The sequence below is a fragment of the Schistocerca nitens genome, chromosome 9 (assembly GCF_023898315.1).
Source record: "Schistocerca nitens isolate TAMUIC-IGC-003100 chromosome 9, iqSchNite1.1, whole genome shotgun sequence".
NCBI classification, from domain to species: domain Eukaryota; kingdom Metazoa; phylum Arthropoda; class Insecta; order Orthoptera; family Acrididae; genus Schistocerca; species Schistocerca nitens.
Window position 1 is genome coordinate 458,415,832 of NC_064622.1, and position 25,280 is coordinate 458,441,111.

Sequence of the window (25,280 nt, forward strand, 5' to 3'; positions counted from 1 at the left end):
GCTCTACTCACTGTACACGGCCGACCCACCGCGCACAGCCCACGTCAACCTGGCGCTGTATGCGGACGACACAGCCGTGTACAGCCGCAGCAGATGCGTCGAGGCGTTGCAGCGGAAACTTCAGACGGCCACCGACGCCCTCCCTGACTGGGCGAAAAAATGGCGCCTGGCTTACAATGGGGAGAAGTCCCAGGCTATCATCATTGCGACGAGACACGTCAAGGACGACGCGCCCACAGTCTCGGTCCGAGGCGTCCCGGTCCCGTGGAACGGTACTGCGAAGTACCTGGGCGTCACATTGGACCGACACCTCACCTGGAGGCCACACGTGGAGAGCATCAGGGGCAAAGCACTGGGTAGACTGGGGCAACGTCCACACTGGCGACGCACACTCCGCTGGCCGGACCTGCTGAGACGGCCAGCAGACGTTGCCGCCCTGCCAGATTAGAAGATACTGCTACGTGACAAGTAGCGCTTAGCCACACCTGCTGCGGGAAAAAAAAACGCAGCAAGCATCAATAACCAAATTGCCCACGAAGCAGGGCAGCATAGACACCCAAAAGCTTCTCTCTAAGAAAAACCTGAAAGGACACTGATGTCCCACTTGTTGAAGGAAGGGTAGAGTGATTCTACCAGAACTTCACCCACACAACAGTAGTGTCAACCTAGAGGACACTACACCATGATGCGAGAGGGCCGGCATTTGCTCCAGCGGACAGGGCCGCGTCCCTGCACGCTAACGGGGTCGAGTCGAGTACGTCAGTTTCGCTACCGAGCGCCTCTGGTAGTACTCCCCCACCGAGCGTCGACCGTACTTACGCCTATCGCGTCACCCGCGAAAGTGAAACCGCGCTTTCTATATCTCGCGAGCGTCGTGCGTCGTTGCAGCAGCCGCTGGAGACGTCCGTGGACGTCGCCACCGCGCAGCAGGACAGCGACGAAGCTTTCCAGCTTCTGGTGAGTCTCATGCCGCAAGCAGCCGCTGCACCCCTCTGAGTCGACTCCGATAACGAGGAAGAGGAAATGCAGACGGAGCAGACACCGGCACGCTCACAAGCGTCAACGTCACGTGCCTCGAGGAAGAGGCAGAAGTCCGACGACGACGCCTCAGCCCCGGATGCGCGCAAGTTCCGCAAGCAAAACGCGCAAAACGGCACCAAAACCGGGACGAAAATTCGCCGCCGCGCGCTGAATTCCAAAGTGGACAACGACGGCTTCGTAACTGCTACGAAGACCGCAAAAGCCACACGACAACCGACAGCAGCACCTGTAGGCACGAGCAACAGCTTCCAAGCACTTAGTGACTCGGAAGACGAGGAGCTGACACTGCCACCGCCGCAGCAGCGTCGCCACTGCCGCCGCTTGTAGTCAAATACGAAGGCCACTTTCGTGAGCTACAGAACGCTTTGAACATGCTCATTGGCAAAGACAGCTACACCATCAACGTGTCAGGCGATGACCTCCACAAAGTGAAGGTGAAAACCACCTAACACTACGTGAAAGTCAGCGAGGAATGCACCAAACGGGGCTGGAACCTCTACACCTTCAGCTCCAACAGGAAGAAGCCCCTGAAGGTTGTATTCCGCAAGATACCGCGCACCATGAAACCGGAAGAGGTGAAGGAAGATCTGGAACAAATGGGCTACTGCGTCGAAGAAGTTATAAGGATGAAACTTCAACGCACCAAGGGACGCAACCCGCTCTTCCTGGTGATTGTAAACAACACGGCGGAAAACCGAAAACTTTTCCAACTAAAGCGGATAGGCAACTTTGAAGTGTGTGTGCAGAAGTGCTTCGCAACAAAGCTGCATACGCTCAGTGCTTTCGCTGCCTGGAACTCGGCCACTCGACTAAGTACTGTGGAATGCCCGAGTATTGTGTCAAGTGCGGGGAGCAACACGCCACCGAAGCGTGTGGCAAAACAGGTGTGCCACACCAAGACTTTACGCCGAAGTGCAAACTCTGCGGTGAAGAGCACTGCGCAAATTATAGAGGTTGCACAAAACACAAAACGTTTGCGGCTCGCGCCCGCGGAAACGAAGCGAAGAGTTTCGGCGGGAACGTCGCACCCACGTGGAGCCCCAACGCCCAGCCACAGCCAGACAAAGAGGAAACGCGGCCGCCGAGGCCGCGCATCCGGCCGAGCACATTCCGAGGCGGTCGTCAACCTCGCCCAGCAGCGCGGGAACTCCGTCGCCCGGAACAAAGAGCGGCAGCAACCCCACAGGCAGCCGCGATGGCGGACAGGCTCCGCCCGCCGCCTTTCAGCAGGTACAAGCGCGCCGTCACGCAGCACCGGCCGCAGGCCCGCCATCCCCGCCACAGCGCGCCGCGCCAGTGGCAGCCCAGCCGCAGGTAGTTCCCCCGCCTGCGCCTCTACCACGGCAAGCAGCTCCTACCACCGCGCTGCGCCGTAACGGAGCGGACCAATCAGCGCCGCCCGTCCCGGACCGGTCCAGCATGGCCGACTTCCCCGAACCGCGATGGCGGCGGCAGCGGCCAATCACCGCCCAGCAGCCTGCCCCAGCAGCCGACACCAACGGCGGCCAGCAGCGCGGCGGAAACCGGACCACGGGCGACGGCCATGCTGTCGGCCCCCGACAAAATGGCGAACACACCGACCGCCATGATGTCGGCCCCCGACAGGATGGCGACCGCATCGACCGTCTCCTTGACACGATGCAACTAATGATGGCTCGCGTGACCGAGCTGATGGCCGCAGTACAGCAAGTACTCGCCGTAGCCTCGTCCAGCGCCCGTCATGCCTGATAACCCAAGAAGCCTGAAGGTCTGCGTATTCAACGCCAATGGCCTGAAAACGCAGGACGGCGAATTCCGGCAGTTCCTGCGCGACGAGGACACAGACATCTGCCTCGTCGCGGAAACTCACCTAAAGCCAGGCGTACGAGTCGGCGTCTGCCACCGCTACGACAGGCCGACGGCAGGAGGTGGGACGGCCGTTTACGTCCGGCGTTCCATCAGACACCATCGGGTTCCCGTGCCAGAACTCACGTCGACTGAAGCAGCCGCAGCCGCAGTCGCAGTCGACGCTGTGCACGGCAGAATAACCTTCTGCGCTGTCTACAGGCCGCCGCGCGGACAACTGGATGTCGCGGACGCCAACAAACTCCTGTCCCTTCAAGGAAACCTTATACTTGGGGGCGACTGGAACGCGAAGCACGCGGCATGGAATAGCCGCCTTACCAACACCAGCGGCAGACGGCTACAACGCATAATAGAGCGCCACGACGCGGTCGCAGTAGGACCACACGACGCCACCATCTATCCAACACGCGGACGGGAGGACGTATTGGACTTCATTATAATGAAAGGCATACGGCAGCACGTGGCGGCCAGCACTCTGACGGCACTCGCGTCCGATCACTTGCCAGTCATCTTCCTGCTCGACGCCGACGTCACGCCGTTGCAACGCAGAGGACTCGACCTGAGAGGCATAAATTGGGAAGAGTACCGAGCGAACGTCACGGAAGCCCTCACGACACTCCCCGACGTCGACGCCGAAGGCGCCGACGCCGCACTTCAGCACCTGTCGCAAGCCATCACAGATGCAGCCACGGCCGCAACACCCGCGAGGCGTCCAGCGGAGGAAGTTCACCTCCCTCACCAGCTCCCGCAACGCATCCGAGACGCCATAGCAGCCAAAAACAGGCTGCAACGGGAACGGCAGCTCACGCTAAACCCACGCACCAAGCGGGAACTAAATCGAATGCGCCGCCACATCAGGGCGGACGTGGATGCGCATCGAAACGCTGAATGGGCTGCGAAAATAGGGCAACTCGACATCGAGGACGGGTCGGCGTGGAAGTCCATGAAAAGCTTCCTACGCCGCACGCAGCCCATACCGCCTCTGCTAGTGGGTAACAGGTTTGTTAGCGAACCAGACGCCAAGGCTAATGCACTGACTGATGCCTTCGCTGCAAACTTTACCCCTATGGAGGGCCCAATCGACGAAGAACACGTCCGCCTCGTAGCAGACCGTCTTCCAGTCTTCTTACGTGAACGCGCAGAGGACGACGAGATTCAGCCTGTCTCGTCGGAAGAAGTGCAACTCCAGCTTCGCCACCTCCAGCGCAAGAAAGCAGGCGGAGCAGACAACATCACCAACCTGATGCTGAAGCAGCTTCCCGACGCCGCAGCACAACATCTTGCGGCCATATTCAACGGGATTCTACGCTCCAGCGAGTATCCAGCCTGTTGGAAGCATGCTGAGGTAGTCGCCTTGCCTAAGCCAGGGAATGACGCACGCATTGCGAAGAACTACCGGCCCATCAGTCTTCCACCAGCAACTTCCAAGCTCTTCGAAAGGCTGTACCTGGTCCGCCTGCTGGCGCACGTAAACGCCGAAGGACTTCTCCCCGACGAGCAGTTCGGGTTCCGTCGGGAACACGCGACGACGCACCAGCTGCTGCGCCTGACGGAGGAAGCGTTCGGAGCCGTTGACCGACGTTAAGTATTTCGGCGCTCTCTTGCTGAACGTGTCTCGTGTCATCGACTCCGTGTGGCATGACGGCCTCCTGTACAAGCTTCTTGTGCTGGGGGTACCTGTGTCGCACGTGAGGCTCCTGCAGAGCTATCTGCAGGAAAGGACGTTTCACGTCCGCGCAGCCAGTGGAATTTCCACGGAGCGCCGAATACTTGCGGGTGTACCTCAAGGCTCTGTCATCGGTCCGACGCTTTACTCCCTCTACACCGCCGACCTGCCACGCACGAACCGCGTCCAGACGGCACTATATGCCGACGATACGGCGATCTACAGCAGCAGCTGGAGCGTCGACGTCTTGCAGCGGCGTCTACAGGCAGCCACCGACGAGCTCTGAGTGGGCAAGAAAGTGGCGCCTCGCCTACAACGGAGACAAGAGCCAGGCGATAATCATCACAAATCGCCCCCTCCGTCACGACGCGCCGACAGTCTCTGTGTGGTGTGCCAGTACCTTGGAACCACACCGCCAAGTACTTATGCGTTACTTTAGACCGGCGTCTCACATGGCAGCAACATATAGAAAAAACCAGAGGAAAGGCACTGGGTAGATTGAGGCTGCTCTACCCAGTGCTCAACACCACGTCAACGCTGCCAGAAGACGTCGGTCTTACGCTGTACAAGGCCGCCATTCGACCGCTGCTGGAGTACGCCGCGGTCGTGTGGGGAAACACGGCCGACATAAATCTTAAGCGCCTGCAGACTATACAGAACAGGGCGCTACGACTGGCACTACACCTGCCCAAGGACTTCCCCACCGAGGAGCTCCATCGCGTCGCTGCCGTCAAGCCTCTACGTCAGAGGTTTAAGGACGCAGCAACAATATTCTACCAGAAAGCCGAGATGTCGACCAACCAGCTGATCGGAGGACCCGGCAGCCGACCACACTGGCGGGCGTCACTTCGCTGGCCAGACTCGCTGCGCCTGTAAAAGTGTTGCAGCAACCCTATCAACAATTGTCCCCGTGCAGGACAGCTTACGAACTCGCAAGCCTATCCCATAACTGTAACTTCCATAATGTAGGAAAAATAGCGCTACACCTTAATCAAGTGGAACACACGTTCCACACATTAGCACACACACACGCCGGCATTTCGACGCGCTCCTGCCGTCGCAGCGGAAGCAGCTATCAGCCAGCGATGGCCGGTGCAACGGTAGCTATTGGGGTTTAGGCCTCGCTGACCGCTCTGCTCTACAGAGAGTTCCCTTTCGAAGCGCCAGTAGCGCTCGGTGGATCGGCGGAAGTTTGAGCTTTGCTCCCTTTCGTCGAAAAGCCGCGTAGCTTGCGGAGAAGCTAATTGTCACAAGAGTCACCTACTCACAGCAACCCGTAACGTCAGTTACGAACTCTCCCAGCGAGACTATCTCGTTGTGTGTTAGGGTTGATCAGTGCCAGGGGCCCGTTCACGTGGGACCACCCCGCGTACTGTAGGCCACTTCTCTTCCTCCGCACCTCCTTTAGGTGCCGCGCCACTGCACCAACGGCGCACGCTAGGCCGTAGGGCATTCCCCCTCTTCTGCAGGACCTACTTGTTAGCCTTTTCTTTTCAGAAAAAGCATAATTGTCGTGCCCACCCACACCAAATAAAGCTCCTGTAAACACTATGATGGCAGATTCCGCCGGTGTTTCCCCCGCCCTAACCCGCAGCAAAGCTGCAGCTAAAGAGGCGCGAGAGTCGGCTGTTCCCGTCGACGTCAGCGTCCCGCTTGCCGCCGTTGAGGAGGTGTTGGCCGACAAGGACCGGCAGATCGCTGTGCAAGCGCAGGAACTGCTGAGCCAGCGTCGATTGATAACCGACCTCTGCGGCCCAAGTGAGTCCCCCACGCGGACAAGTACACTGCACATAACACTACATTCACCTGCATCTGGTGACTCATGCACCACTGTCCCACTGCGGCAGCTGACTCCAACGGCGGAACCAGCAGCCGCAGATGCGGACACACAACAACACTACACTGGGCCCTGGCAGGTGGAGGGCCCACGACGCAAACAGAGAAACACTACGCAAACAAGCGAGCAACCACACTCGCAAGGTAGCCGAAAGGCGCTGCTACCTACACCAAAACCCGCACTTCCGGATAGGAACACCAACACAACAACAAACACGACCCGACCTGCGGTCAGCAACACCACACAAGTACCAACCGCAGCTACACCCACACAAAAGACTGGTTTCCCCCCAGTCGTAGTACAGAACTACGGGGACCTCAGCGTCCTCAACACAACATTCGCGGAAAGGCACTCACCTTGCACCCTACACGCGAAGTACTCTGGGGATAGGGCCTCACTGTACGTATCAACTAACAGTGAATATAAAGATCTCCTTATCTTCCTCAAAGAAAAGGAGATCGAACACTATACGTACAGGACCGCTGAACAACGGACACAGCAGTACGTGGTAAAGGGCGTGGACCCCAGTACCCCAAACAATACAGTACAAGCGGCGCTCAACTTCCTTGGATTCGACTGCAAAAGTGCTTCCAGGATGACAGGCTTCCGCTCCCACCACCGTCTACCACACTACCTGGTCGAGATGGCCGACACGGCCACCTCCCGCAGCCTTCTGCAGATAAAAAGCCTTTTGCGGATGGACGTAAGGGTAGAAATCTACGAACCGCCACAGGTCCCACAACAATGTAACAACTGCCAGCGGTTCGGTCATTCGGCCCTCCGCTGCGGCCTGGCACCCCGTTGCCGCGGATGCGCTGGCAAACACGCATCCAACGCATGTACACTAATACACGAAAACATACGCCCTTGCGCCAACTGTGGCCAAGGCCATGCGGACAACTACAGGGGCTGCAACGTATACAGAGAGGCGCAGAGGCGCAAAAAACAACAGTCGAAGCCACCCAACGTCATAACACGACCAAGGCCCGCACCTAACCCTGTCAGGAACGGAGTGTCGTTCGCCATGGCTACACGCCCTGGAGGAGCGGAGAAGGCCGCGGAAAATCTGCGCCCAGCACACGCACCTACCACAACCGCTGCGACAGCAACACAATCGTCTCAGCCAACACACGACACTGCAACCACACCGGTACCAACACCAGCCCCCAATAACACGACCCCGCCCCCTGAAGCCACTGCCTGCGAACCTACACACGACACACAGGAAAACACACAAGGAACCCCAGAACCAAAAACCCAGAGAAGGCGTAGGCGAACACGTGGAAACAGGAGAGGGAACACACGTGCACCACAACAACGTACCCAGCGACAACGAAACACTGACACACAGACAAACAGTCAGCAAGCCAGCGACACCAGCACACGCACGACCCCACCCCCCACCACGTATGACACACAGGCACCACAAAATGTTCCACATAACAACAACACAAGCGCCAGCCCCCACATAACGCCAACACCCGCACCAGCGGCCGCCAACACCACAACCGAGCCACAGGCCGGCACACACAACGCCAACACAACATCTGGGGGTTTATTGGAAACAATATTCCCCCGTCACACGACCGCTCAGATCTTTCACAAGATCTTGACGGCCGTCACCACACTCGTCACACAGCTCATAACTGCTCAACCTGGGCAGTACTTGGCCGCCATACAAACAGCGCTCACCACACTGTTTACACCCCTATATGGACAACACGCCACACCCGGCCCCCATCGCAAACCACCAGACACTGACACGGATCCTGTTCTGGAATGCAGACGGGATCGACAACTGAAGGGCGGAATTTGCCGCGCTCATGGAGCGTAAGGGTATCCTTATCGCCCTATTGAGCGAAACTAAGCTCCAACCACGCAGCCAACTAAACTTCACCGGCTACTGCGTCTATCGCACCGACCGACCGGACAGCTCCTGTCATGGCGGAACAGCCATCATCATACACAAAGACATAGAACACACTAACATTGTGATCCCTGAACTTGAAAAAACTAGAGGCAACCGCCGTCAGGGTCGTGTTCAACGGAGACTACACTACACTGGTGTCCGTGTACAACAGCCCTAAAAACATTAAAACATGCGACAGCACAATACTCAACATATCACCGCGCGTAATAGCCGCTGGAGATCTTAACGCAAAACACCCGAACTGGAACTCACGAATACGCCAGGCCAGACGTGTTAGACATGGCCCTCATCAAGGGCATAACAACGACACTCAACGTTGCCGTTGAAAACGATCTGCCCTCACATCACCAACCTGTAATACTACACACTGAGAAAACATTGCAGCACATGGAACAACGCAGGATGTTAGACTACAGGCGCGCGAATTGGACCCAGTTTGAGGAAACGCTTGACAGTCGCATCCCACCCACCCACCCACGCGATTAACGAGACATCTCAAATTGATGAAGCAGTTGAAATCCACACCAGCGCCGTCCAAGACCCAATAGCCGACACCATACCAATCCGCACACCACAACACAGTGCTGCCCTGCCCCAGAAAATACTGGGCCTTATCTGAATGAGGAACCGCCTCAGGAGACATTGACAGCATACCAGGCGCCAGCACTTCAAACAGCACATCAACAGGCCCCAGGGTATAATCCTGGAAAAAATACGAACATTTAAGACAACAGTGGGACCAGAAACTCGAAGGGCTGGACACCACACGACCTGGCGTGTGATAGCTGGCCCGACACTTCACCAGGGAGAAACTGTACACTCCCACGTTACAAGAGCCCGACGGATCAGCATATTCTGCGGAAGAAAAAGCGAAACTGATGGCCCTCACACTCGCAGCGTCATTCACACCGAACCTGGATCCCTGAGAACCAGCGTTCACACTTGCTACAGACCAGGAGGTCACACGCATCTTGGCCCAACCAGCACGGAACAACATCCAACAAGCTAGTACAGCTGAAGTCAAATGGGCCATCATGCATACCACCGCTAGGAAGGCCCCTGGTCACGATGGCATTCAAAGCCGTGTCCTCCAGGAGTTCACGGACAAAGCTGTAGACTACCTAACACACATTACGAATGCCATACTCAAGCACCAACACTTCCCCACCTTTTGGAAGACGGCCAAGGTCCTGATGTTCAGGAAGCCGGGGAAAGACCACTCCCTCCCACAAAATTACCGACCCATCAGTCTGCTGAGCGCGCTCAGCAAGATCGTTGAGAAGGTAATATTGAAACGACTCACCAGGCACTGTATCACAAACGACACCCTGAGACCGAAGCAATTCGGTTTCAGGAATCACCACTCAACAACAAAACAACTACTCTGCGTCGTTGAATACATAACACACGGATACAACACAAGCAAGGCAACTGGGGCGGTGTTCCTGGACATCGAAAAGGCTTTCGATCGTCTATGGCACAACGGCCTAATACACGAACTCAGCGACGCAGGGTTCCCCGACGGGCTCGTACGTCTCAGACTGCAGCAAGCCCCGCAACGAGCTCCAGCAACGAGAAAGGTAACGTTGCACGATACCTCGCACTAACATAACCACACCTTGCATGCACTGTCGCAGATAGCAAGTCGCTACTGCCCTTACTACCCGTCCTACTGTCGCAGAGGCTTATTTTTCCTTGGCGCTTGCCTTGGCACTTTTTTTCCTCTGGTCTTACAACCGCTACCCTTCGATCGCTTTCGTCCACTTTATCTCCTGATGGACCATGTTAATGAGTAATCTTACCCAGACGCACGGATAACATCACAGCCCGCATTCTGTGACTCCTGATTCAAAAACTAACGTGTTATACGGAGGTGACAGTAGAACTTTTGCTTTGGTCACCACGCTGGTGTGGGCGTGGAGGGGCCCCATCCTTAGCGCGGTACGACGGTTTCCTGCAGCTACTCAGTCAGTGGACAACCGCTGAGTTCACGCTGAAGGCTGCAGGAGACGACCTGGTGCGACTACGAGTCGCAAACTCAGCCTATTACCGGTCTGTGACGGCGGAGGCATCAGCTCGAGAAGTCAGCTGTACTCGCACGCCTCACAACCGGAGAAGCTGCTGAAGATCGTCTTCGAGGGCTCCCCGAAGGCGGCGAGCCCGGAATAGCTCAGGAAGAAGCTGACAGACAGATTTTAGCGTGCGCAACGTGACGCACGTAAAATCCCGTGTCTCACACCGAGAGACTCCGTCGCTGTTGGTCATCGCTGCCGACAGGCCTGGAACAGGGAACTGTTCCGGCTGAAGCGGGTCGCCAACACCAAAGTCACGGTGTAGTGTCAAACAGAAGAAGGGCACGGTGCATTGTTTCCGCTGCCAAAGGATGGGGCATGTGGCCCGCCACTGCTCCTTTCCGGAGGTGTGCGTGAAACGAGCGGAGAACCACGCCAGCGCGCACTGCCCATACTCCAAGAAGCGCACGCCCAAATGCGCTAACTGCGGCGGACAGCACGTGGCAAGCTACCGGGGCTGCGATGTAATCATTGCAGCCGTAGCCCGCCAACGTGGCAAGCTACCGCCCCTCCACCAAAGCCGTCGGCAGGCCGCTCCCTCCGCCGTCAGCGCCCTGGTGCGCAGCAGGCCAGCAGTGAGACGACGGCGGCCACCGGAGTCACCGCCGGTGCCCAACCAGCTGATACCTCGTGAAGAAGGCGCATCCGCGCCACCAAACGTGCTCGAGAGGGCACGCCAGACGAGCAGCGCGCAATCCCGCGTGGAGGGAAGGCACGCCGCGGAAACTAAGAAGCAGATGCGGTCAGCGGAAAGAGCGGCAACGCTCCGACCGTTTCCCGCGCTCCCGCAGCACCCAGCCGCCGCGCAGCACCTGCTGTGGTCATCACCTCGCTCTCTGTAGTACTCAACCAGGTTACACACCTGGCAGAGACGCTGCAGAAAGCACCCGAGGTGCTGCTGACAACACTAGCTGCGTCGTCTGCAGCCCATACGACCGACTAAAGCGCTCCCTGCGCCGTCTGCGCCGGGAGTACAAGAAGAATGGGCCTTGCAGAAGGCCCATATCTGCTAGCTGCCTCAACAAGCAATGAAGCGGAAATGCTGAAAAGGGCAACACAGAAGACACTACCCCAAAGAGGAGGTTGTCTAGAAGATTACACGCAAGAGTAGGGGAGGCGGAGCAGCACTGCTGCTGATACTCCACCACAACCAGGGGGGTGAACAGAAGACTCCTGAAGACTCCTGAAGACGCTCACTCGGCCGGCAGAGCGCAGTCGGCCTGGGGCCGCCCGGCTGAGTAGCAGTCAGGGGTTGAGCTTGCTCCTCTTACTCGCGCACTGTCAGCCATAGGCCCCCGCTTGTACGGGTGACACACCAGGGGTATCTTCGGCTTTCCTTTTATAAAAGGATCGGCGGGAACTCAGTTAACGTCTGCAGTAAGGAATTACGGCGGGCAGGATATTTTTTGGCGACGCCCGACAGCAGAAGTTTCGTATTTTCTTTTCGAATTGCGGGATGTCGAGCTCCAGTGGTGCCTTGGGGTCGAAGCGGTCCACCACTGTCGACAAGGGGCGCGTCTTTTTGTTGCTGCGTGCCGCGTCTCCGGCGATTTCTAGCACTTCAGCTGCCGCAGTCCAGCATTCGCTCCCCTCTGCGACTTCCTCAGTAGTAACAAAACCCCATCATGAATAGACGACCAAATATCCAAGGCCTGACAATGTGAGTCTTTAACGCAGACATCATTGTTAATCAAGTGGTCGAGTTCAGAGAACTCATGAAGGAGTTCTCCATCGACATATGCATGATGGGGGAAACCCACCTAAAACCGGGAATAAAAACGACAGTCCCCAACTATGTTAGCTATCGCAAAGACAGGCCAACCCAAGGCGAAGGAGTGGCCATATACATAAAAAGAGGGATCCCACCACCAGGTATTCTTACCAGCTACCAATAAAAATCGAAGCAGTGGCGGTGGAAGTAACCACTGCCACCGGAACCTTAACAATTGTTGCAGTCTACCGACCCCCACATGACCAAATAGATGAGGGAAACATAGCTGCTCTAGGGCAAATTGAAGGCAAACGCGCAATAGGGGGAGACTTCAATGCCAAACACCCTGATTGGAATTCTAGAGTAACCTCCAGAGCAGGCGCCAAGCTGCAACAACTAGCGCACACCCACCACTTCGAAACATGGGGTCCAGTCGAGCCCACACATTTTCCGAAAAATGGAAGCAGGCCCGATGTGTTAGACATAGCTCTCACTAGGAGGATCGCAGGATTTGTGGCCGCAAGGACAATCAACAGAATGTCCTCCGACTACAACCCAGTGATTCTAGAGGTCGATGTGGGAGAATGGGTAGCACTCCCATGGTACCAGACGTCTTACAAACGTACACACTGGGAGCGATACCAGGAAACTGTCGCCTCTAATATCTCTCGCGCTCCGCCACCTACTGCCGAAACAGTAGAACAAGCGCTACAAGACCTAACAGGTACCATCCTGCAGGCAGCGGAAGATGCCACCCCTCCACAAAGGGATGGCCCGCCGCCGCAAATACAGCTCCCGAAACACTTGCTAGCTCAAATTCGACATAAGAACAGAGTGGCAAAAGAGTGGAAGATCACCAGAAATCAGGCCACCCGGAGGCTGCTCAATCGTCTACAGAGAGAACTGAAGGTAGCGCTCAATGAGCACAGAAACCAGCAATGGCAAAACCGCCTCACAGCTCTCAAAGAAGACGATCATACACTATGGCAAGCAACCAAACAGTTGACAAAAAGACGCGCTAGGATGCCGCCACTGCACGGTGAGTGGGGACTGGTCTACAGCCATGCTGGGAAGGCCAACACCCTCACCGACTCCTTCGAGAAGCAGTTTCAAGCAGCAGAACCCCAGGATGAAGAGCATGAAGAGGTAGTCAGTCGTCAACTGGCTGTCTTCCTCAATGCTGAGGAGGACCCAGAGGACGAACCCATACTTTTTGCCCCCGAGGACGTAGCAAGAGTAATCAGGTCCCTCCCTACAAAAAAGGCACCGGGGCACGATAGTGTCACAAACCAGTTAGTCAAAAATCTCCTATCCACAGCGATCACACACCTCGAGAACGTCCTCAATGAGATTACTCGATCCCGCGAGATCCCAGCTTGCTGAAAACATGTGGAAGTGGTCGCGATACACAAACCAGGGAAAGACCCTCTATTCCCACAGCACTACAGGCCGATTAGCTTCTTGCCAACTCTCAGCAAGATCTATGAGCACCTCCTGCTAAAACCGATACAGGAACATATTACCAGAGAGCAACTTCTGCCGGATTTCCAATTTGGGTTCCGGCAGAACCACTCTGCCCCACAACAGGTCATGAGAATGGTTGAAGCAGCCACAGAGGGCTTCAACCACAGAGGCTACTGCGGGATAGTGCTATTAGACGTAGCCAAATCCTTTGATTCAGTATGGCATAGAGGGCTACTCTACAAGTTGTACACACAGGGGTTTCCCGAGAGCATAGTTCAGCTGATCAAGAGCTATCTCACGAATAGGACTTTCTCCTTCAAAGTAGAAACTGTCACCTCCACTAAAAGGTGTATTCGTGCTGGGGTGCCACAGGGATCAGTCATGGGGCCCGTATTGTACAGTTTGTACACTGCGGACACACCAACGGCCCCCCTGGTGCACACCGCGCAGTACGCGGACGACACAGTTTTCTACACGAGAAATGCGAACAAGGACCTGGTCATTCGTAGTCTACAAAGGGCTTTAGACGACACAAACTTGGGCCCATCGCTGGCGCATCACCATCAACTCTGAAAAGACACAAGCTATGCTGATTTCCCACAGGCTCAGAAGGCGTGAACCCCCCCCCCCTCCCCTCCCCCCCCCCACCCCACGGTCACCTAAACGAAACCCAACTCCCCTGGCACAGAACTGCCAATTACTTCAGCGTAATCTTGGACTCTCGTCTTACGTGGAAATCCCACATAGACGAGGTCCAGAGTAAGGTCTGCGCCAGAATGTCCACCCTATACCCAACCCTGAACTCAACCAGCTCCCTTCCCTGCCCAGTAGCAGTTAGTGTGTACCAGGCACTGATCCGGCCAGTAATGGAATATGCATGCCCTGTCTGGCGATACGCGGCAAAGCAGCACCTGGACAAACACCAGAGGCTGCAGAACCGCACCCTCGGGAGGGCACTGCATTTGCCTCTTGGATTCCCCACAGATGACCTGCACGCCGCAGCCGAAATCCCACTCCTGAGAGAGCGTTTCCAGGATCTGGCAAGGGTTCTTCCGGATCTGGAAATGCACTCATCCAGTCCCTAGGTCGGTATGACATGTCCCGCGACAAGCACAAGCGCCCTATGATGATCTTCGACAATTAATTCGAAGAGAAAATCCCAATACCAAATCCCAAATCCAGCTCCTTGCCCATATAACACCAAACATCTCGCCAACCCCAGGCAAATACTAGACACATACAGAACAGTCATCACATATCACAGACACCAAAAACGAACACGGAAAAAAAAGAAGAAGAAGAAGAATCACACACACGTACACAGGGGAGTAAAAGACGAAAGGCTACGAACTCCCCACTCACACTTCCCCAAAGAGGGGAAAGTAAAAGATGAAAGCAGCAGCGCCCGGCTGACGACACGTCCTGTGGGTGTACATCAAGGCTCAGTCCTTGGGCCGACGCTTTACTCCTTATACACCGCAGACCCTCCGCACACAGATCGTACACATCTCGCTCTGTACGCGGAGGATACGGCGACCTTCAGCCGCAGCAGGTGCGTTAATGCACTCCAGCAGCGCCTCCAATCAGCCACAGACGCCCACACCGAGTGGGAAACAAAGTGGCGCTTAGCATACAGCGGGGAGAAATCTCAAGCACTCATTGTTGCTACGCGCCACTTCCGTAAAGACACTCCAACAGTCACAGTACGGCGAGTCTCAGTCCGCTGGAGTGCTGCAGCTAAATACCTGGGGGTCACACTGGACTGTCGACTCACCGGGAGGCAACATACTGAAGAAACCAGGGGGAAAGCACTGGGGGCGACAAACTGCTCTACCCCCTGCTAAATCCGACCTCAACACTACCAGAACAGGTCGGCCTCACACTTTACAAGGCCGCCATTCGACCTCCACTGGATAACGCGGCCGTAGTATGGGGTAACGCGGACGAAACAAACCTCAGGAAACTCCAGACAATCCAAAACAGACCCCTCAGGTTAGCACTCCACCTCCCGTGGGACTTCCCGACCGGCGAACTACACAGGTTCGCCGACGTCCTGCCGCTAAGACAGCGGTATAAAGAACTGGCGGCCAACTTCTACGTGAATGCTGAACAATCACCAGCCCCCCTGGTGCGCGAGCTCGGCAACAGGTCACACTGGCGAGCAACGCTTCGCTGGCCTGACCTGCTGCGCCGAACAGGACTGAAGACTAGCTACACTGAAGTAGCAACAAAGCAAACCTGCCGCACCTAGTTGCGGCAAGCATCATCTACACAATAGCTCAGGATGCAGAGCAACTTCGAAAACCATAAGCTTCACAACTAATAAGAATCTCAACCTGTTGAAACAAGATTGCGAAATGCAATCAGAAATTCAAGTAAGAAGAATGAGGTCCCGTCCCCATACAGGAGGGCTGCACAGGGATTCCTCAACTTGATGCAGTGGACAACACGTTCGCTGCACCACACGCACTTCCCGATAGCGGGAATAAAACCCTGACGCAACTACAAGGCGTCCCCAGCCTACTCACTTCCTTTGATCTGGCCAAAGTGGCCAGAACAATAAAAAACACAATGGCACAGCTTCAGGCAGCACCTCGAAGCTGATAGTACTAGCGTCTGCAGTTTTAAGTTTCTTAGGTGGACCTTAATACAGCAGACAATCTGTACATCATAAACTGGAATGCTGACGGCATTCTGAGACGAAAGCATACTCTAACATTTTCTGGACGATATGTCTGCTACAGAAATCAAGCTCGATCAGGGATTAGTCATTCTCGTAGCTGCCTGCCACCCTCCAGGAAGAAACATACCAGTCAGAGACCTGGATTCCTTGCTAGGACTAGGACCGAAAGTCATTGTGGTTGGAGAACTCAAAAAGCAGGACGTGAGGTTGCCTCGCAAACAACAACAGTGGTGGCACACTGTACAACTATGTGCAAAACCACAATGATGTAACTGCAATAGCGCCTGACAAACCGGCCCACTTTCCTAAAAATTCTGACCACAGACCCGATACACTAGACATCTTTGTAACAAAAAACTTCAAACGGGGCTTACGACCCAGAATGTACTACGCACAAAGAAACGTTTTCGTAAAAGGTGGCAGACTTAACGCGATCCTGAAGACAGGAGAATCGTTAACAGTCTAGCCCAGGAAATCAGGGTACTCTTGGCTGAATTCAGAAGCTCTCGCTGGGAACAAACTCTCCACGAAACCCGGAATAATCCGCAAGTTCTGCCGCATAGTCAAGTCGCGTAATGAGTCCGTCCAATCCATCAAGCCACTTCATGGCCAAAACGGTCTAGTCTACGACATCTGCACAAACTTCAAACTCTCCAAAACGGCATCCTCCATATCATAGCAGAAGCCGATAGATACACGCCGAACACACATATAAAAGAATTTTTAGACGAACCATCCATTCTCACATACATTAAAAGGAAGTCTGTAACTTTATATGAAAGGACTTCAACTTCGCCCCACCAACTAATTCATCAGCTGGGCACACTTTACCCCAATGCATCAAATAATAGACCAATATCCACAATAACCAGACAATTTAGGGAATAATAGGTACAGACATATAAAAAATCAATCACTTCGACAAACAAATAAAAGCTATCCTCAAACATCAAATTATCCATTCTAGAAGTCAGACGGGCAAAGCCCTGTGGTGCTTGAAAGGGAAATACATATAGATAGAAGAACTCACGTCCATTCCGAGGTAGGACTGCAAAGTGGACGGACGTGCATCTACCTGTGCTCCGCGCCGCTATTGTGCTTCTGCCTTGGGAAATCCCCAGCCTTGCGCTCGCCTGTGGCTAGAGCTCGCCTCATTGCTTGGAGCTCGCGTGTTTTGTCTCGCCTGGGTGCCTTCGCTTCGTTGACCACTGGGCAGCGGCGGTCGTGCTGCTGCCTGGGATGGTTTGCCGTGATCGTTGGTGCTTCCAGAAGAGCAGAATTGTAGTTTTCGAAGCGGATTGTCATTGTTCTAGTGCCATTCGATCGGGCTGCCGGTGTTGGGGCATCTGCGCGCCTTGTGGTATGGATGGCGTAGTGGGGTAGCTACGGGAGAGCTGCGATCTCAAGTCAGAAGAAGAAAGAAGATTTCAAGAGGAAGAGAAAACTTCGTCCGACAATTCTGCGTCCTAGGTGTTAGTGTATCTGCGGTCCAGGGACCCATTGTGCTCCGCGGCCGACAGTGCAGGCCGCACAGCGGATAGCGGTATCCCACGCCCGCTAAAATAGGGCGACGGAGTTGTGACACAGAATTGTCGGAAGATAGGGAGTAGGAATATCATATGCTCTATGAACTACGTCGAAGTGCACTGGCTCGGGAAATTCGGACTCGGCAAAACCCAAACTTCTCGTGGATGTCCCACCATGGGACACCTACAGAACAAAAATTCTGAGGACGACTCAGCTAAGATGAGCTCCTCCACAAACCGACCATCATCCACCCCACTGTCATCAGTGACTTCAAAAACTAACCCACACCCAATATCGCAAATGCTAACTACATCGGCACCTTTATCACCATCTTCTGACACCAGCCCCCGACTGTTCAAGTCGGCACCTGATAATCGACACTGACTCCTCAGCGTCGCAGTGATAGGACTGCAGAGAAGAGGGAAAGGGAGGAGAAAATCAAAAGGGAACATGAGAGACTAACGTTAGGAGGAGGCAAAACGGTTAGCCAACAATACAAACCCTGGGCAGCCCTCGCAGCCTGTGAATGGAAAAAACTAACAGGCGCGCCAAACTTTCGGTGGCGGGGAAACCACATGCTCTGCACAAATAGTGCAAAAAGAGCAAGCAAATGAGCATCATACCGGACCCACCAAAAAGCCAAATTCTGAAACACACTGACAAATATCGGCAGTGCTGCCAAAACAGCCTTTGGCAGATGGACGGACTCTCAACAACAACTCTACAGAAAATAAAGCAAGTGACATCCAACCAGAGAGACCAAAGCAATACAGAGGCAGGAGGGTCCCTCCAATAACCGTTTACTAAACAAAGGGTTATACAACCCTCATTGGTCAGATCCATGGGAAACTCTCAGGTGCGCCAAGCACATCATACAGGGGTGACTACATAGTATAGCAAGCCACAAACCCTGATGACTATCAGTTACTCAAACAAGAATTCTGAAAGAGGAAAATTGAGTTTCTCTCGTATAACAACGACCCTAAGGGCACTGAAGGTAGTCCTAAAACAGCTTACTCCGCACTGGGACCCCAAAGACTTAAACGAAGCACTTCTCGACCTGGGGTACCCTGTACAAGATGTATTCCAACAAACGCAACCCCAGACAGAAGTTAACCAATTTGGCGAGAAAACATCGGTCCCGCAAAGGAAAACACCGAACTTTCAAGTGAACCTGCTCAACAACGAGCAAGGCAAAAAGATTTTTAAGCTGGAAAGCCTACTTCACATTAAAATCACCGTTGAACTGTCCAACATACCAAACAGACCTACCCAATGCTACGTCTGCCAAAGGTTCCGACACAGGGCGCGAAACTGCTAGCTCGCACCAAGGTGCGTAAAATGAGCCTTCCTGCACCTCTCCAGCGTATGCAAGAAGAAATTGACGAACCGGCAGCATGTGCAAATTGTGGTGGGGCACACCCAGCGTCTTACAAGGGCTGTCCAGTAAGACCGCAGATTGTCCAGGCCTGGGAACAGAAGAGCCCCCGTCACCAACAGACAGGGGCCACCCCCCCATCAAAGAGCTGGGACACAGCACCCACCACTGGCTACCGACAGCAGAGAAACTGTTCCCTCCTCCAACTACTATTGCAGCAACTGAAGAAATGGCAAAACAGCCCACAGCTCTGCCTCCCACAACAAACCCCCCCCCCCAACCTCAAATTGTGCTCGGGCCCAGCAACCCACAACTTGAAGTCACCCCCACCAAGTGTCAGGACACATGCTGAAGTATTAAAAACTTGTTAAACCCCCACCAAGCACCCCAAAACCCCAGCCCCAAAGGCTACCTCAAATGCCACAGCACCAGTCAGCAAAAACACAAACCCCACAGTCAGCCCCCACTCATCTCTGAAATCTCACGACTAGAAGATCTCCCAATCTCAAAATCAGCTTCCCCAAAGACGGCCCAGCCCGCCTCAACCGAAACCACTTCACTTCTGCAGCCACCACTGCAAGCCACCCCCGCTGAAACAAACACAGCGGCACCCCCTCCCGCTAATGCCCAACCCTCGGCACCACAAGCAATGCTAACTTCATCCCAACCAGAAATTCCGGCAGAAAATGCCGACTCAAAGACATCGACAGTGGCCTGACCACTGAACAACAAAGCTCAGCACCCACAGAAGAGCACCCACTTCAAATCCTATCACAGCTCTGTAAATTTATAAAGAAACTTCTCTCCCCCGTCACCATAACCAAAATCAAACAAATCTATCAACAAATCGTAAACGCACCAGAAATGTTTTCCAAATTTGCAATCTTTTGCACCACCATTCCGTCACTGCTTTCCAATGGCTAACGAGAATAGACACATCACCTTAGCCATCTGGAATGCCGATGGTATTTATCACGACCGTTACGAACAAGGTATGCTCCTAGATGAGTACGGGATGGACGTTGCCTTGCTAAACGAAACATCTTACCCCGGATGTTGATTTTACCATCAGAAATTACATACTCATCAGAACTGATCGACCCAACAGACAGGGAGGTGGCACCAGCATACTTATAAAACGACCTATTTGCTATAGAGAAGTACCCGTGCCACCACTTAACTGCGAGGCAACTGCTATTGAGCTCATTTTAAACAATCATCCCACTCACCTGGTTGCAGCATACCACCCACCTAACATCAGGCTGCACCACAATGATCTGGACAGCTTATTAAATAGCAGCTGTAAAACAATCTTAGGAGGGGACCTGAACGCCAAGCACAGGGCTTGGGGTTGCCAGACCACTAACAGCAGTGGTAATCAACTTCTCCACTATTTGGATAACCACCCGGCAGTGCAGGTGGTCTGAACAGATGAGCCAACCCATTTTCCTTTCTACTCTCACTGCCTGCCAGACAAACTTGGCATCTATCTCATAAAAGACATTAATCTGCACACTACCACAGAAGTAATAAATCCCCTAAACTCCGATCATAACCCAGTTAATCTGAGGTTTGAGGGGGACCAAACTCTGCCCAACGCAAGACCCATCACCACGTTCTATACCAACTGGGACAGGTACAGGGACATGATAATACAGCACATCCCAGATCACTCACCTGAAATGACATCGACGGAGGAAGTAGATCAGGTCATCGCAGAACCAGTAAACAACATTAAACAATGCAAGAAGGCCACAACTATCAAAATCACACACTACTCTGGGAGAAACTATCTACCTCCCGATCTTGCCCAGCTAATTGCAGATAAAAACCGCATCCGTAAGCACTGGCAAACATACCGTGATCCACAGGATAGGAGACTAATGTACCACATAGCCAGGTAGGTGAAAGTCAGATTGACACTGCTCAGATGCCCTCGACGGGTACGAAGCCTACAGGGGCTGAGCAAAACCCAGAGAAATTCTGAAGGAAAACAAAAATCAGGCAGCAACCCCAAAGCTCGAACAAGCCACTTTACGGCCAAAACTGGCTAGTTTACACACCAGCGGACAAGGCGGCCACCATGGCAAACATGTTCAAACTCCAGTTCCAAGAAAATATGGACGGCCAGAGCCGACACAAACTTAGAGATATTCAGCAAACATGCAGCTACTATTCTAATCAGTCAAATCGGCAATGCAAAAGCCCCTGGCCCTGACCGCATTAATGCTCTTCTCCTCAAAAACCTTCCCCAACCCGCAATTTCACACCTCACAGCAATCTTTAGCAATTGTCTATCCCTTCAGTACTTCCCTTCAGCCTGGAAGGTTGCAAGTCATCTCTATTCCTAAACCAAATAAAAATCATCTCTTTCCCCACAACCACCGCCCTATCTCCTTGCTTGACCTCATATCCAAACTCTTAGAAATCCTAGTCCAACAGCCCCTGCAACATTTCCTGGTCACCAACGACATCATTACCCCTGAACAGTTGGTCATAGCACCACACAGCAAGCCATTTGACTGGTGGAGCACATCTGCATGGAAAGAAGACAGGGTAGCAGCACTGCGGCCATTTTCTTGGACACTGAGAAGGCGTTGGATCGTGTTTGGCATAACTGACTACTTTACAAAATCTCCAAACTAAAATGCCCTATCGACCTGCTAAGGATGATAAAATCCTTTCCAACAAACAGAAAATGCTACTCTACCATCCAAAGCTCTGACAATGAGCTCAAACCCATTGAAGCACATGTCCAACAGGGATCTGTGCTTGGCCCCCTCCTATACCTCCTCTACACAAACAATCTGCCGAAAGAGCCGGGCGGCAACATAGCCATTCACACAAATGACACTGTGCTCTACAATAGTGGCAGGAATATTAATTACCTCACCCGCAGTCTGAAATGCCACCTCAACAAGGTCACCAAATGGTGCAACTTGTGTAAGGTAAGGATAAACCTTTATAAATGCCACACCATACTATTCTCCCACAAAATCAAAAAGTCAATAATAAACATCAAATACAATGACCAAGAACTACCCTGGAAAGAATCCAACTCATATGTGGGCCTAAAAATTGATAAAATCTTAAATTCAGACAACATCAAAGAAGCCAGGAACAAAGGCTCCAACCAGCTCTTTCAACTCTACCCTCTTACAAGGCAGAGGTTTAACAATCAAAGCTAAGTTGATGATCTGGAAGACAATCATTCTGCCTGCCATCCTCTATACAAAACAAAACCCCCGTATCATTGCCGATGTCCCCTGGTTCACCAGCAATGAGGAGATCAGGGCAATATTAGGGCAACCTTCCTTCTACCAACCCATTCAGAACAAATCCACACAATTATATGATGCCACGCAAACTTCACCTTATCCACTCAAATTCCTTATGCAAGGGCGCAAACCCTGACTACAGGACCCCTAAATCAACTATCGACCGCCAATTCAGACATTAATCTAAAACCTATTTCATTACCATCAACCTAACTTCAACTAATGTATCTAAGCTCATATACCATGCCGGCCTACCACAAAATCTGTTATACCCTGGAGCAGAATACCCCAAGACATTATGAAACAAAAGCCAGTCCAAACCCCTATAAACACTATGCGAGACAGAGCGTCACTAAGGGCACTGGCTCCCCCGAAGAAAATTTGGTGAAAATCCAACCAATTCGAATCACGTCCATGGCGCACCACTCAAGTTAGTGATGCCGAGCGAGACGGACGCACGCGCCGAGCACTCCGCTCCCGAGCCCGCTAACATGCATATGACTGCTCCAGCGCACAGGGCCGCGTCCCTGCACACTACACGTCAACAGGAGTGTTAACAACCGTGTACACGCTTTTCGCGTCACCCCCGTACGTGAGTCAGCGCTTTCGATTATGCGTGAGTGTTGTGATTCAAAGCAGCAGCCAATGGAGACACCAGTGGACGTATCCACTTCACAGCAAGACAGTGACCAATTTCTCCAGCTCCTTATAGGACTCATGCCCCCCCCCTCCCCTCAGCGACGACACCAAGAATGAAGAAGAGGAGATGCAGACGGAGCAGACACAGGCGAACTCCCAAGCTACATCGTCATGATCCTCGAGAAATAGGCAGAAATCGGACGACGAAGCCTCAGCCCCAGATGTGCGCAAACTCCACAATGATAACGCGCCAAACAACCAAAAAACCGGGACAAAAACGCGCCACCGTGCACGTGCCCCAAAGGTGGAATATGACGGCTTCACAACAGCAACGAAGACCGCAAAAGCCAGACAACGCCGACAACAGCACCTGTAGGCACAATGAACAGCTACGACGCGCTCAGCAACTCTGAAGATGAGGACTTGACGCTGCCCCTCCGCAAGACACACGCCGCCGCCGCTAGTGATTAAGTTCGAAGGGCACTTTTGCGAGTTTCAGAACGCTCTTAACCTGCTGATAGGCAAGGACAATTACAGTGTTAATGTGTCAGGCGAAGACCTACACAAAGTGAAGTTTAAAACCACTGAACACTATGTAAAAGTGAGTGAAGAGTGCACTAGGCATGGCTGGAACTTTTAGACATTCAGCACCAATAAGTAGTAGTCCATTAAGGTAGTCTCTTAAGATTCCACACAGCATGAAACCTGAAGAGGTGAAGGAAGACCTAGAGCAGATGGAATACTGCGTCGAGGAGGTAATCAAAATGAAACCTCAACGCACCAAAGGACGTAACCCAGTATTCCTAGTGATCACAAACAATAATGCACAAAACAAAAATCCTTTTCGAAAAGTTCGTGTCTTAGGCAGTTAGGGTGTTCTGCGGTCTAGGGACCCGTTACGCTCCATGGCGTGCAGTGGTTAGCGGTATCCTGGGCCCGCTCAGTGTAAGGAAAGCGCAAACTTACAGAATTGCTTAAGTATAGGCTTCCCTATCTGAATATTGATAACATCGAGTGGGTGTCCCGCCAAGGCAGACCCACGTAGCTCAACCTCTGACTGTGTCCCTCACAGAGTGCAATCTCACGACAGTTCATTTCCATCATCATCACATTCACTTACTCCAGTTCATCCTTCCCCATCACCACCTTCGTCATACACTAGCTCTGATTCTGACCATCTTGTCATAGCCACAGACAATGACTCGGGCTCGGTCTCCTCATTGACTGACCCTGAAGTCAGACGTAGCAAAAGGCTACGTAAGATCAATTCTGGGCAGACCCCGCAACCCGCAGCTGCGGAGAAACATCGGGTACCCCAAAATCAGAGTGTGGTTTCAAATGCGCAAGACACAAAAGAACGACATCCACCACCAGACCAGCAGACGCAACAAACAGGCAGATGACACTACAACGACCGCTGTGTCCGAAAAAGAAATTGAAGACACCGGGACGGCGCAAGGCGCTCAAACCAAAACGGTAGCCCCGGCAATGACCTAAACTCAGCGCCAGCCCAGAGGCAGAAACATACTGTCCTGAAACTGGTTAGAGATGTGAAAGATGTTCCGTACATGTTCATCTATACTCCACACGCCACTTTACAGTGAACACTCAATCTCCCCTCACAGGTGACGGCGAACCCTGTAAATGTTTTGCTGCTTGCCATGGAGATATACCACAGACGCCAAATGAAGCAACAGAAAACACGCGTTAAGACTGTGTTGTGCGACATGGTTGTTAAACTTCTAGACGAGCATGTAAAGGCGTAGACATGTGGCTAGAAACAACTGAAACACTCGATATTGCAGACTGTGAATCTACAGACGGCGAAGACACCGACGAAAGTTGCACTCATGAAGACTCTTCGAGTGATGGTGCCACGTACCATCATCAATTATCTCCGAAAGTAACACCAGCAACTACAATTACCATATCAGACAAAAAAAAGCGGCGACGTATTGGTTGAACGAAAGTGGTAAGAAATGCCTAACTCATACTGTAAACTTTCCAACTAGGATCACTAAAACTTCAAGGACAGCCACTGACAACATTTTTATAGACAAATCAAAGGAACAAAATCATATCTTATAAAACCTGTAATAAATGGACTATCAGATCATTACATGCAGCTCCTTGTTTTAGATGTAAATTCTAAGCAGATTATCAAGACTGCTAAATCTGAGTACAGGAGAATAGTCAATCAACCAAAATT

At 53.0% G+C, this 25,280-nt stretch overlaps 1 protein-coding gene across 1 annotated transcript in view; it reads left to right on the forward strand.

The window, feature by feature from the left end:
- Nucleotides 1-23,452: 23,452 nt before the first annotated feature.
- LOC126204320 (uncharacterized) overlaps nucleotides 23,453-25,280 on the forward strand; it is a 32,030-nt gene continuing 30,202 nt past the window's right edge. Inside the window, exon 1 of the mRNA XM_049938704.1 lies at nucleotides 23,453-23,534. Within this exon, the coding sequence (XP_049794661.1) occupies nucleotides 23,453-23,534 (82 nt within the window). The remainder of the gene's footprint in view (nucleotides 23,535-25,280) is intronic.